The sequence below is a fragment of the Panthera tigris genome, chromosome C1 (genome assembly GCF_018350195.1).
Source record: "Panthera tigris isolate Pti1 chromosome C1, P.tigris_Pti1_mat1.1, whole genome shotgun sequence".
Taxonomy (NCBI): domain Eukaryota; kingdom Metazoa; phylum Chordata; class Mammalia; order Carnivora; family Felidae; genus Panthera; species Panthera tigris.
In genome coordinates, this window is record NC_056667.1 from 187,305,891 (window position 1) to 187,320,152 (window position 14,262).

Genomic DNA, 14,262 nt, shown 5'->3' on the forward strand with positions numbered 1-14,262 from the left:
ATTCTGTTTTTCCATCTCACTTATTTAACAAATGCTAGTTTGAGAAAAGCTGCTCTTGAAGATTTTCTGAGAGTCAACAGCTTTTCATTTTTATAATTGCTTGTAAGAGGTGTTGAACCATCCATTGTTTATAATTTTTTGAGTGTCTTCTCCATGCCAAGAATTGTGCTGAACTTTTAAGATCTAAAGATGAATTCAGTGTCTGGCTTTAAGAAACTTATAACCAGGGGCGCCTGGGTGGCTCAGTCAGTTGAGCGTCCAACTTCGGCTCAAGTCATGATCTCACAGCTTGTGAGTTCGAGCCCCGCATCAGGCTCTGTGCTGACAGCTCGGAGCCTGGAGCCTGCTTTGGATTCTGTGCCTCCCTCTCTCTCCCCCAACCCACTTGCATTCTGTCTCTGTCTCTCTCAAAAATAAACAAACATTAAAAAAAATTAACAAAAAAAGAAACTTATAACCCAAACTGAAGTAAATATGTAAAAAAAATGAGTGCAATGTAATTTTATGAGCATTTTTCTTTTTAACTACCATTTATTGGGTATTTACACTAATATTAAGCACTATGCTAAATGTTTTATATGTATTATTTCACTTAACCTTCATAAAAACTCTAAGGGATGTATGGTATTACCCATGTCTTTTATGAGGTGTGGTTTTCTGAGGCTCAGTAAAGATAAGCAACTTGCTTAGCCTCATAATTTTAGTGAATGGTAGTGCTGGAGTTAGAATTCAGTCTGTTCAGTGCATATCCTTAGCCACTATACAGTATTTCTGTGTTGGAATTGTGTATAAAATATAGTGAGAATATAAAGGCGTGAGTGGTTAGTTCTTTCAGATCATAGCAAAGATGGTTTGATTTGTGTTTTAAAAGGCAGGGCTGAGGAGGGATGTGCCACATGTAACAAGCAGCACCTACAAAGGCATAGACTTTAAAACTGGGATCTACGTATATTTGGGTTTAGGGCACTAAGCAAGTAGGAAGAGAAGATGGCAGGAAATGAAATTAGAGGGCACATAGAGGCCAGATTATAGCAAGCCTCCTATGGCAGGCTAAGTAGTAGGCAGTGGATAGGATTTTAAGCAGAAGAACAAAATATGGTAAGGTTTACATTTTAGAAAAAGGTCTCAAGCTGCATTGTAAAAGTTGGATTGGAGGGATAGGAGACAGGAAGCAGTCATGCCATTAGAAGTTGTATTGTATGAGGACAGGTCATAGATACACGCTACCCAAACTGAGGTAGTAATGGGAGAAAGACATTTCTGTCTTTGAGACTAATATAGTTTACATTGAGTTAAGTGTAAACTCAGTTTCCGTTTGTTTTATTAAAGCATTTTTTCTCAGTTGCCTTAAGAAGAAAGCAATGATGCATCATTTATGCTAAAATTTGTAGTAGTTTTTTTTTTTTTTTTTTTGAATGGTAATTGGATTCGAGGATGCTTCATTATCTGCAAATTCACAGATTGGATGTGAAGTTATATGCTTTATAATCCTTCATGGAAGTTAACAAATACATTTGATAATTTCTAGAATTGCAGACTAGACTCTTAATATGAATGTATCCAGAATTGTCAATAACATGAAGGAAAAGTGTCTTATGCCTGTGATTAGAATTTTATATCATATGTTTTTCTGTTTTGTGATTTTTTTTAAGGTTTATTTATTTATTTTGAAAGAGATAGGGTAGGGGCAAAGAGAGAGAGAGGGAGGGAGGGAGGGAGAGAGAGAGAGAGAATCCCAAGCAGGCTGTGCACCATCAGCATGGAGCCTGATGCAGGGCTTGAGCCCACAAACCGTGAGATCATGACCTGAGCTGAAGTCAGATGCTTAACCAGTTGAGCCACCCAGGTGCCCTGTTTTGTGATTTCTGTATCTCACATTTTAATCACATAATTAAGTGTACCAGTGAAATTATGCCTAGGGAAATACTCATGGGAATAGAACACTGAATTTGTTAAAAACTCAAAATCTTGGGCCACCTAGGTGGCTCAGTCGGTTAAGCATCCAACTCTTTTTTTTTTTTTTTAATTTTTAAAAAATATTTATTTATTTTTGAGACAGTGCGAGAGACAGAGTGCAAGCAGTGGAGGGCAGACAGAGGGAGAGACAGAATCCGAAGCGGGCTCCAGGCTGTCAGCCCAGAGCCCGATGTGGGGCTTGAACTCACAAACTGTGAGATCATGATCTGAGCCGAAGTCAGACACTTAACCGACTGAGCCACTCAGGCACCCCTAAGCATCCAACTCTTGATTTCAGCTCAGATCATGATCTCAAGATTCATGGGATCGAGTCCCACTTGTCTCTCTCTCTGCCTCTATCCTGCTTGCTCATTCTCTCTCAAAATAATTAAATAACCAAAAGCTGTTTGCATAAGTTGGTTTAAAACTTTAATTTTTTTAACTTTATAGGATTTTTTATTTTTTAAAGATTTTTTTTAATGTTTATTTTTGAGAGAAGGAAGAGAGTACGAGTGTGGGAGGGCCAAAGAGAAGGAGACACGGAATTGGAAGGGGGCTCCAGCATAGAGCCCGATGCAGGGCTCGAACTCTTGAAGCTCAAGGTCATGACCTGAGCCCAAGTCAGATGCTTAACTAAGCCACCCAGGCGCCCTCCCAAAATTTTTTTGAAGTTTAGTTGACACACAATGTTACATTAGTTTCAGGTGTACAACACAGTGATTTGACAAGTCTGTATATTGTGCTGTGCTCACCACAAGTGTAGTTCCTGTCTGTCACCATAAGCACTATTACAATACCACTGACTGTATTTCCTGTGCTGTACCTTTCATCCCTGTGGCTTACTCATTCCATAACTGGAAGCCTGGATCTCCCACTCCCCTTCACTCATTTTGCCCGTCCCTCCCCACCCTCACTCCCTTCCCTTCCCCTCCCCTCTGGCCACCATCAATTTGTTCTTAAAAGAGAAAAAATTGTAACTCCAGTGATTGGTGAGTAACTTGTTGCTATAGCTCTTCTATCAGGTGACAGGTAGAAGTGACCTGCTTTTGATGAGTGAGTCCTTTAGAATCTAGTCCCTTACAGGAGTGCTGATGCATAGGGGCACATGTACCCCAATGTTTATAGCAGCACTTTCAACAATAGCCAAATTATGGAAAGAGCCTAAATGTCCATCAATTGAGGAATGGATAAAGAAGATGTGGTTTATATATACAATAGAATACTACTTGGCAATGAGAAAGGATGAAATCTGGCCATTTGCAGCAACGTGGATGGAAATGGAGGGTATTATGCTAAGTGAAATAAATCAGTCAGATTTCACTCATATGTGGATCTTGAGAAACTTAACAAAAGACTATGGGGGAGGGGAATGGTGAAAAAAAAGTAACGGAGAGGGAGGCAAACTATGAGAGACTCTTAAATACTGAGAACAAGCTGAGGGTTAATGGGGAGTGGGCAGAGGGGAAAGTGGGTGATGGGCATTGAGGAGGGCACTTGTTGGGATGAGCACTAGGTTTGTATGGAAACCAATTTGACAATAATTTATATTTAAAAGAAAAAATAGAATCTAGTCCCTGATTCTTTTAAGAGGCAATGAGAATAGCAGTACTAAACTTAATGTTGTAAGCATTTTATCATTTTAAATTATGGCGAAATATTTCATATATAAAGTTATGTTTTTGTCCTCATTGTGCTTAGCTGTTGGCCATATTTTCCTTTTATTCTTAGGCTTGCAAAAATTCAATCTGTCTTGATTTATCTACTAATTGTTTGCATGGAAGATTAACAGGAAACAAAGTAGTGAACTGGGACATTAAGGTAAGTTAATGATGAGCAACGTCTTATGTAAGTTTACAGATCCTTTTAAAGAATTTATCTTTTTAGCACCACCAGGTTGATCTGAATAATAAGTCTCAGTGAAAATGTTTGCAAGCAAGATATACAGTTTGAGGTATAAACAATTAAGTAGTTGAAGGACTAATTTGCTTGAAACTTAGTTACCTCCTTAAACTGTTTAACAGTTTCCTTAAGAAAAATAATACTACCTTAAAATCATTGCTCCACTTTTAAGGTATTTCATTCCTAAAACTATGTGACAGATTTCATCCCTTACCTTCTCAGAGACTTCATTGATTATCCCTTTTCTCCTGTATCACATGCTTCTGTCAACAGTCTCCCGTCTATTAGCTTTTAACGTACTTCGATCTTTCCTCCCTAAGGCTAAAGATAAGTGACTTTTCCTCTTCCCCACATCCCCCTCTGGAGCTGTCATATCTTGTCTGACTTTTGGATGTGCCTCATATATATGTGACAGTTGGACATAATGTCTTTGGTTCTATATAGAGGCCTCTGCTTATTTTCCAAGACTGAGTTAACTGCTCTTGTCATGAATACTTACAATAGTTTATCATTTCACTTAGTGTGATGAATAATAATTTGCTTGGTAATTTAGAGCTTGATTCTCCAGTAGTCCTTAAGAACTTTGAAAAGAGGTACCGCTGCTTTTTTCACCAGTGCCTGGTACGGGGATATGCAATAACATTTTGACTGAGTGACTAAATTAATAAAGGTTATTTAGATTACTGTGAAAGTCAAGTCAGAGATATCCTATTTCTAAAAGATATTTCTTCAATAGAAATTATAGCTTAAGTAAAATCAAAAGAAATATAAAAGATATTTTAAGGGGACTTGCTGATAAATTAGCAAAAAATCCGTTTTATCTTGTCCTCAGTTAACACCAATCAAATATGCTTATTGTTTCAATGGAACAGACATTATTAGGATAGTTCTGCCTGTATAAAAATGAATCCATTAATTAATGTTAGTCTCATGTTATGTGGTATAAAGCATTTTTCTCTTTGTGAGATAAGACCACTTAATCATATCTGTTAAAGTAGTAAGATATGTAGCATTTGCCCTTACATAAGTTAACTTTTGCTGTCACTTATGAGATTGGTTTTACAAGGCTAGTTCTCATGTATTACTTATATATAGAAAGCTGATTATTTGTGCCATACATTATACTTAAAAATCAAAGTAATTTTTGGTGCCTTGAGATACAGCTATGGGGAAATCATATGGGATCAGAGTTAACAAGAAAAGGATCATTGTATTTTTATACTGAAGCACAATCAAACACAAAAAAAGTTACATGACAACTGAAAAAAAAAATACTTGCCATCTAAAAACTTAATTTGCTTACTATACATAGTTTTTAAAAATCAGCATGAAAGGGGTGATTGAGTGTTTGACTTCAGCTCAAGTCATGATCTCGCAGTTTGTGAGTTCAAGCCCTGCATCAGGATCACCGTTGTCAGCATAGGGCTTGCTTCAGATCCTCTGTCCCCCTCTCTCTCTGCCCCTCCCCTGCTTGCGTGTGCGCACTCTCTCTCTCTCAGAGATAAAATACTTTTTTAAATGTTAAAAAAAATATCAGCATGAAGACAAAAAGTATGAAGAGGGTTGTGTAAAGAATGAAACTTTCTAGATGGCAGCTCAGAATATTTTAGCACTTAATAATGGCTAACCTTGGGTGGGTAGTACCAGTTCATTTTCATTTATTAGCTTACTTAATCCTGGTAACAACTTTACAAAGTGGGAATTATTATCCTCATTTTACAGATGAAGGAACTCAGGCCAGAGAGATTACTAACTTGTCAAAGAATATGGACTGTATTTTGTTAAGCTATTCAAAATAGTCATTTTGACATTCAGAGGCACCCACTTCAATTTCTTTGTTAACTAAAAGTAGAGGAGTCAGTCATATTTCTACCACCAAATGATTTTTTTCTTAATTTATTTTGTTTATTATACTTAATTGCCTTATGACAGTTGTTTCCTCATATCATTAGTGTTACATTATAAAGTCTACTTATGGGGTCAAGTTTGGATTGCTTGTGTTTGGAATCCCTAAACTTTGGAAAACAAAGGTGTGGTAAAAATGGTCTGTCATAGTGTTTCTTGAGTATTAATTATGGTGATCCCCCTAGCTACATTTTTTTTTTTTTAAGTAAGCTTCATGCCCAGCATGGAGCCCAACATGGGTCTTGAACTCACAACCCTGAATCAAGACTTGAGCTGAGATCAAGAGCAGGACGCTTAACCTACTGAGCCATCCAGGTGTCCCCCACCCTGTGCAACTTCCCACCCTGTGGCTACTCTTCAAAGCATCTCCCTGAATTAAGGTTCCTTTAGCTTAAGGCTATCTTGTACATTGCCTGAAAGTTCAGCACATTTTTAATGTCACACATGCTGTGCGGGTGTTAAATGACAAAATTGCTCTTGTTTTATAAGATTAAAAGATTGTAATTTTCTTTTTCAGGACATCATAAACTGTATAGGTGGATTAAATGTACTGTTTCCTCTGTTGGAACAAATCAGCCACTTTGGTGAAGGACAGATTTCTGAAGGAATGAATGAAAGTACAGTTTCTGAATTGGTAACACCTGTAGAAGGAGATTGGGTGGTATTGACCTCCACAAAGGCTTCAGGTATTAAGATGAAATTAACACACAATAGTCATTGAGAAATTTGAGAATTAATTGAAAAATAGGTTAAAATGTCTTGCCACCCTTAGGAAGAAATTTAACCATTTGTAGCTGAAGCAGCCCATCCCTAATTTTACTAATGTAATTCAGAAAGTTCATTAATACTTTAGTCAGAAAAATTAAGATGTTGGTTTTACTCTTGATTGTCCTCAGTTTCTCCTGTTAATGGAAATATAATAGCATTGCTAAACTTATGGTAGAAAAAAATGTTTCCACGTGTATGCAAGTATACAATATGCAGTTGCTGCTTTCTCTGATATTTGCATTCTGCAAGTGACCTTTGGAGGCAAATTGCTCAACCAAATTCTTGTTTGTTACTATATGCATTATGATATAGAAAATGTGTTATAAAAATGATTTAGAGTCATATGATCATTAATGACATGTTCACAATTCCTCAGAGTCAAGATTAGAGAGAAATCTAATTGCAACATTTATCTTGATTGTGAAACACTTTATTCAAAGACATCCCATCAACCAGGACAATCTTATTCACTCCCATGGAGTTGCCACTCTTGGTGCCTTACTTCAGAAGGTGAGCACAAATTTAACAAATTTGCAGATGTGGCTAATGATTGTAATTAGCAGTTTGTCTTTAGGGTTTTTTTTCCTACTAGGTAAATATTATTTTAAATTACACTACTATGGCTTCATTTATATTAGTGGATGTAATTTTATTTCACAAGCAGGTATTTTATCCTACTCTTAATCACATTTTTATAAGAATTAGTAATCTTACATAATAGTGTATAATCTTTGTATATAGGACTTTGTTAACATTGGTATTTGGGATCTTTGTTAAATATGATTTTAGGAATATGACATTAGGAAAATATGTTCTAGCAGACATTGGAAAAATTAAAGTTTAAGTTGTTTATATTTTTGTAACAGAGATTCTCATACTTAGTAGATATTCTGAATTAATCATTTGTAATTTAAATGTAGCTTAATGATAATTAAGCTGAAATTTACAGAGCCCTCATCTGTTTGGATTTCAGGTGCCAAGTGCCTTGATGGATGTTAATGTATTGATGGCAATTCAGTTACTAATTGAACAGGTATCATTAGAGAAAAATATGCAGCTCCTGCAACAAATGTATCAGTATTTACTCTTTGACTTTCGTATTTGGAACCGTGGAGATTTTCCCTTCCGAATTGGTGAGAGAGCAGGCTGTTGTATCAAATTTTACAATTGTTTTAGAAATTTATAACTATTTGTGGGATTTTATTTTAGGCATATCATTTAAGAGTGAACTTTGTATTTTAGGTCATATACAGTATCTTTCCACCATCATCAAAGACAGCAGGAGAGTTTTCCGAAAGAAGTACGGTGTGCAGTTTCTCCTAGATACACTTAGGATTTATTATGGGTATGATGTCCTTGTTCCTTCTCAGTTCGATACTGTTTTCTGCCTGCCACTGGGTTGGAATTTCTAGATTATTTATTTTCCAGAAATTCTAATATCCTTTAACTTCAGAGAGACAGGAAAATGTGGAGGTTAAAATGATGAACAATGTATCACATATATTGGGTTTGAATCTTATGTTTCATCAACTGGCTGTAGGTAACTTACTCAGATTTCTCTGCTTAAGTTGTGTCTGTGACAAGGAGATAATAAACCTGTGACACCCTATGGTTGTTTTGAGGATTAAACTAAAGAATTAAGAATGTGTAAAGCACTTACAACTGTGTCTTCTCCTTAGTATTGTTTAAATATATATAAACTATTTAGGGGCCCCTGAGTGGCTCAGTCGGTTGAGCGTCTGACTTGATTTTGGCTCAGGTCATGATCCCAGGGTCATAGGATCGCTCCCCGCATGAGGCTCCATTGAGTGTGGAGCCTGCTTGAGATTCTCTCTCTCTCCCTCTCCCCTGCTCATGTGTGCTCTATCTCTAAAATATAAATAAGTAAGTAAGTAAATAAATAAAAGAAGCTGTTTTAACTATTTTTATCTTTGTCATTGCAACTCCTAGCTTTAAAAGGTTTTCCTTAAAAAGAAAAAACAGATACCATGAAACATGGACACATCTTTTTTTATACTATGAATTCTTGTGTATAAAAAAGCACTAAACTATAAAAATTTTAAATTTCAATTCTCGCATTTTACTTTCTTTTCCAGGAGTGATTGTAAATACAGTGAGCTGTCTGTAGATGACATTCGAACAATAAGGACTTCTTTGTATGGACTAATTAAATATTTTCTGTGCAAAGGTGGAACTCATGAAGAGATACAAAGTATTATGGGTTACATAGCTGCTATCAATGAAGAAGAACAGGTATCATGCTCCAGATAACTTTTTTCCCCCACACTTAAGTTGCTACATCATCTTCTTTTAAAATTACATATATATTAAACATACGTTTAGGGGCACCTGGGTGGCTCAGTCGGTTAAGCGTCTGACTTCAGCTCAGGTCATGATCTCACACTCTGTGAGTTTGAGCCCCATGTCAGGCTCTGTGCTGACAGCTCAGAGCCTGGAGCCTGCTTTGGATTCTGTGTCTCCTTCTCTCTGCCCCTCCCCTGCTCATGCTCTGTCTCTCTCTGTTCAAAAATAAATAAAAACATTAAAAAAAATATTTGTAAACATACTTTAAGAGTAAAATGTTTATTAGATATAATACAATATTATGCAGTTGAAGAAGTAAATTTTATCTCCTAACTATAAGTTTAATAAAGTAGTTGGTAATGTAATAAAATATTTTAAGTAGCTAGAAAGTAGTATCTGGAAGTAGTTGCTTTGGCACTTCTGAAGACTATTTTTATAGGCCACATAATATACATTTACCTGTTATCAAAGATACTGGACAGATTTCTAACATGAATTTAACATAGGTTTATAAAAATCTTGCATAAAGAGTAAATTATATTTCTATTTTTAGGTACTTTTATATATACATTATTCATTTCATTTATACCTCAGAACTACTCTGTAAGACAGTGGTTCTCAGTGTATGGTTCCTGACCATGATTACCTGGGAACTTGTTAGAAATGCAAAACTGCTGAACCAAGTCTTCCAGGTGATTGTGGCGCATGGTAAAATTTGCAGACCACCGATATAAAATATACAGACAAGGGAGCGCCTGGGTGGCTCAGTTGGTTAAGCATCCAACTTTGGCTCAGGTCATGATCTCACAGTCTGTGAGTTCAAGCTCTGTGTCAGGCTCTGTGTTAGGCTCTGTGTTGACAGCTTGGAGCCCTGGAGCCTGTTTTGGATTCTGTGTCTCCGCCTCTCTCTCTCTCTCTCTCTCTCTGTCTCTCTCTCTCTCTCTCTCTCTCTCTCTCTCTCTCCACCCCCCCCCCTTCTCCTGCTTGTGCTCTGTCTCGTTCTCAAAAATAAATTTAAAAAACATTAAAAAAATTTTTTTAAATGTACGGACCAGGAAGTAACCTTCCCATTTGCACATTTGGAAGTATATATTCAGAAAGATTAGGTGACTTAAAAAGTCATACAGCTGACAAACCTAGGAATAGAACCCAAGTATATTTACTGCTATTTCTGTGCTCTTTCTCAACACCAAACTTGAGCAGCCTTAATTTATATCGACTCAAATATTTTGTGCTTTTCAATGAAGTATTCTTTGTGTACTCAGTGCTTACAGGACTTCATCATTAATATTATATAGATGAGTTAACTTATGCTGTTTCTCTGTAAGATTAGACTACTTCAGAAGCTTGTTTTTATTTAGAGTAATGATAGCTACCTTATTTCATAATAGCTGTATTGCCACCTGCTGTGATTCATTGCCAATGGTGTTTTCTTGGTCAGTTTAGTCAAAGAGTTATTTACTGAAAGCTTACTTACACAGAATCATAGTAAGATATTATAGGTATATAATAATGAGTTATATCATTCTTTTAGCCTAATGGAGGCAAGGGTAGGTAAGAGAGCTTTATAAATAATCTTGAAACAAACAAAAAAAGAATATAATAATATTTGTAAGAGAGATACAAAGTCCTATGAGGTTTGCGTATTACATGTTGAGGAGACCAGGAAAGGCTTTATGGAAGACATGGCTTTTCATGTGGTTATAGCACTATAGGTATATTCAGCAGGTGAATATGTGGGTTGAGAGGATTACACAAAAGGAAACAAGCCAAAAGCATAATGGAGGTAGGAGGCAGGGCTATTTCATAAGACATCAGATAGTCCAGTTAAGCTACAACATGAGGGTATATATGATTTAGATAAATAACTGTGGTTTATGACTGTATTTGTGCTTCCATGTATGAATGTGGTTGTTTGTTTTGTGTTGTTTAATTTTAAAAGCTCTTTGGAATTTTGGATATGCTCTTCAGTCTCCTGCGTACCAGCCCAACTAGAGGTCAGCTTTTCTTACTGCTGTTTGAACCAGGAAATGCTGACATACTTTATGCCTTGCTCTTAAATCAGAAGTACTCTGACAGACTAAGAGAAATCATTTTTAAGGTATAAACATTTCTTAAACATCTTTATATTTGGGGATATTTGTGAGTATATGAATTGTAAATATTCATTTTATGAATGTAAATTCTTTTTTCATACCTACTTCTATCTAATTTTAAACTGTTCAGTTTGTTTTGATACATATTTTTTGTGTTTTTATTGTTTGAATATTTAAAAACTGTATGGATATCTGATCAATTCTTTCAGTGGAAAATCCACTTGGTTATATCATTCTCTGTATAAAACTTATCATCTCCGTTTTTTGCCTTCTATAAAAAAAATTTTTTCAGCATAATTGACACAGTATTATAATAGTTTTAAGCATACAACGTAGTGATTCTACATGTTTATACATTATGCTTTGCTCACCTCAAGTCTAGCTGCCATTTGTCAGTATATAACGTATTACAATGCCATTGGCTATATTCCCTGTGCTGTACCTTTTATTCCTGTGAGCTAACTGGAAGCCTATACCTCCCACTCCCTTTCACTCGTTTTGTTCTGTCTCTTGACTTACCATGGGTCTTCATGGCAGGTCACACATTTTAGCAGTTAATAGTAATAACTGACTTTATGTATCACCACTATTTGTCAGGCAGTAATATATTCTTCATATATTAGCTATCTTAGTCCTTGCAAAAACCTTATGAAGTGAATATTATTATTCCCATTTTACAGATAAAGAAACTGAGGCCAGAGAGGTTGGTAACTTGTCAGAGGATATTGAATATTTTGTTAAGCTATCCAAAGTAGTCAGTTTGAGCTTCGGTTGAAGCTACACACTTAACCTTTTTTGTTAAAAAACAGAGGAATTGGTCCTATTTCTACTTTTCATGATTTATTCTACTCATTATGCCTAATTGCTTGTGGCAGTTGTTTCCTCTTATATCATTAGTGTTATGTTATAAAGTCTACTTATGGGGTCAAGTTTGGATTGACTGTGTTTGGAATCCCGAAACTTTGGAAAACAAGGGTGTAATAAAAATGATCTGGCATAGGCTCTTTTGAGTATCAATTATGGTGCCCCCCATGGCTGCTCTTCAAAGCATCTGCCCAAATAAGCTTTCCTTTATGGAGATTAAATGTTATTTCTCCAAAAATGACCTTATATGGGTTGTTCATGATACTCTGCCAAAATTACCCTGTACCTAGGGTTTCAGTGTCTCACTTTTAAATGTTGATCTCACTGCAAGAGGTATGGGATTATTAATTCATTCTCCCATTTTAGTATATGGTTGTTTTCCTTTACAAAATGTTTCCTTGTTCTCGAAAATTATTTTGATAACTGTTACATAAGTGTTATACAAATTATGAGATTGATCTAGAAGTATCTTTTTCTTCTTTCATAGCATATCTTTGTTCTTCTTGGAGACTGTAGGGTTTGTTTCCATCTAAGCCTTAGCCATTAAAAAGGAAATTTTAAATTATTTTAAATAGTGACAGACTGTCCTTAGTTCTCTGTGTTGAGAAAAATATATTACTGTTGTAACCAGGTTATGGAACAAATGTTGAAATGCACGAATGTTTATGAACGAAGTAAACAGCGCATTCGGCTCAGAGAAGTTGGCTATTCAGGATTGGGACTTCTTCTTAATGAAGCACCCGTTAATGCCAATCTCATTAAAAGCCTCACCAATCAAATTATAAATACAGGTATGACTAAGGCTGATAATACTGATATATTTAAGAAATGTTCTTCATAGTAGCATAATTGTATTTGATAGTCTCAGTTTTTTTCCTGAAGGTTTTTTTTCCCTTCCTTCCTCAGGTTACTTTTTAAATTACCTGTTATTTGATTCAGCAGGGCTTTATTAGGTACTATTTTTTATCTATCTTTTTTGTTATTATCTCCCCAGGGCATAGCATAGTGCCATAGGCCTTCAGTAGAAGTTTATTGATTGATTAGTAAATAATTGAGTTCTCTATAAGGAAAAGATGCTAGAGAAAATACATACAAAACATTTTATCTTTTTTTTTAGGGAGCGTAAATCCTTAATTTCAGATATTCTTTTTTGCTTCTCATTTTTTTTAATAAAATTTTTTAGTACTTACGACAAACTATAGTGTTTATGTCAGATGCTGGGGGTTTAAAAGGCATAAGATAAGGTTCTTCGCTTTGATTCGTTTACCTTCTCATTGATAAGAAAGTACATAAGATATAAGATATGTACATAAAAAGATAAATAATGTATATTATAACAGTATGGATAGTATTTTCAGGCAATAAAAGAAGAGAACAGTTAGGGCTTACTCAGGAGAATGTCAAATATTCTAAATCTATTTTCTTTGTAAGATTTAAACATATGTATAATCCTTATTTTAAATGAGAGTTATTTCAGCATTATGTAACTGTTACCCCCAGTTCATTCTTTGAGAGAGAACTTCAAAAAGAATGCAGCTGGAGGCATCATGGTTCTTGATTCCAAACTGTTAGAGTAATCGAAACATACATACACCATTGGAACAGAATTGAGAGCCCAGAAATAAAACAATGTATATCTGGTCAACTAATATTTGACAGGAGATCCAAGAATACTCAGTGGAGGAAAAATAGTCTATTCAATGAACGGTGTTGGGAAACTGGATATTCATATGCAAAGGAATGAAAATGGACCCCTATCTCACACTACTCACAAAAATTAACTTGAAATGGATTAAAGATTTAAATGTAAACCCTGAACCATATAACTCTTAGAAGAAAACATAAGGAAAAGCTCCTTGACATTTGTCTTGGCAATGACTTTTTGGATATGACCCCAAAAGCACTAGCAACAAAAGCAAAATAAATGAGGCAACATCAAACTAAAAAGCTTCTGCACAGTGAGAAAAACCACCAACAAAATGAAAAGGCAGTCTACAGGGTGGGAGAAAATACTTGTGAATCAAATATCTGAGAGGAGGTTAATATCTAAAATACGTAAGGAAATCATATAATATAATAGCAAAAAAAAATTCCAGTTAAAAATGAGCAAAAGGGGGTGCCTGGGTGGCTCACTCGGTTGAACATCTGACTCAGTTTCTGCTCAGGTCACACTCTCATGGTTTGTGGGATCCAACCCCACGCTGGGCTCTGCATTGACAGCTCAGAGTCTACTTGGGAGTCTTTCTCCCTCCCTTTCTGTCTTTCCCTCACTTGTGTGCACATGCACATGTGCACGCTCTCTCAAAAAATAAAAAAATGTTAAAAAAATGAGCAAAGGACCTGATGAGACTTATTTTAAGTTTTATTTATTTATTTTGAGAGAGAGAGAGCACAAGCAGGGAGGGGCAGAGAGACAGGGAGAGAGAATCCCAAGCAGGATCCACGGCAACAGCGCAGAGCCTGAGGGGGG

General features: G+C 35.8%; 1 protein-coding gene across 3 annotated transcripts in view; it reads left to right on the forward strand.

Annotated features, from left to right (window-relative positions):
* NBEAL1 (neurobeachin like 1) overlaps positions 1-14,262 on the forward strand; it is a 177,491-nt gene that overhangs the window by 75,019 nt on the left and 88,210 nt on the right. For all 3 annotated transcript variants that reach the window (XM_042995091.1, XM_015540971.2, XM_042995092.1), the window contains 8 exons: positions 3,685-3,774; positions 6,278-6,446; positions 6,905-7,038; positions 7,502-7,661; positions 7,771-7,873; positions 8,625-8,781; positions 10,775-10,933; positions 12,424-12,583. In XM_042995091.1, coding sequence (XP_042851025.1) covers positions 3,685-3,774; positions 6,278-6,446; positions 6,905-7,038; positions 7,502-7,661; positions 7,771-7,873; positions 8,625-8,781; positions 10,775-10,933; positions 12,424-12,583 — 1,132 coding nt within the window. The remainder of the gene's footprint in view (positions 1-3,684; positions 3,775-6,277; positions 6,447-6,904; positions 7,039-7,501; positions 7,662-7,770; positions 7,874-8,624; positions 8,782-10,774; positions 10,934-12,423; positions 12,584-14,262) is intronic.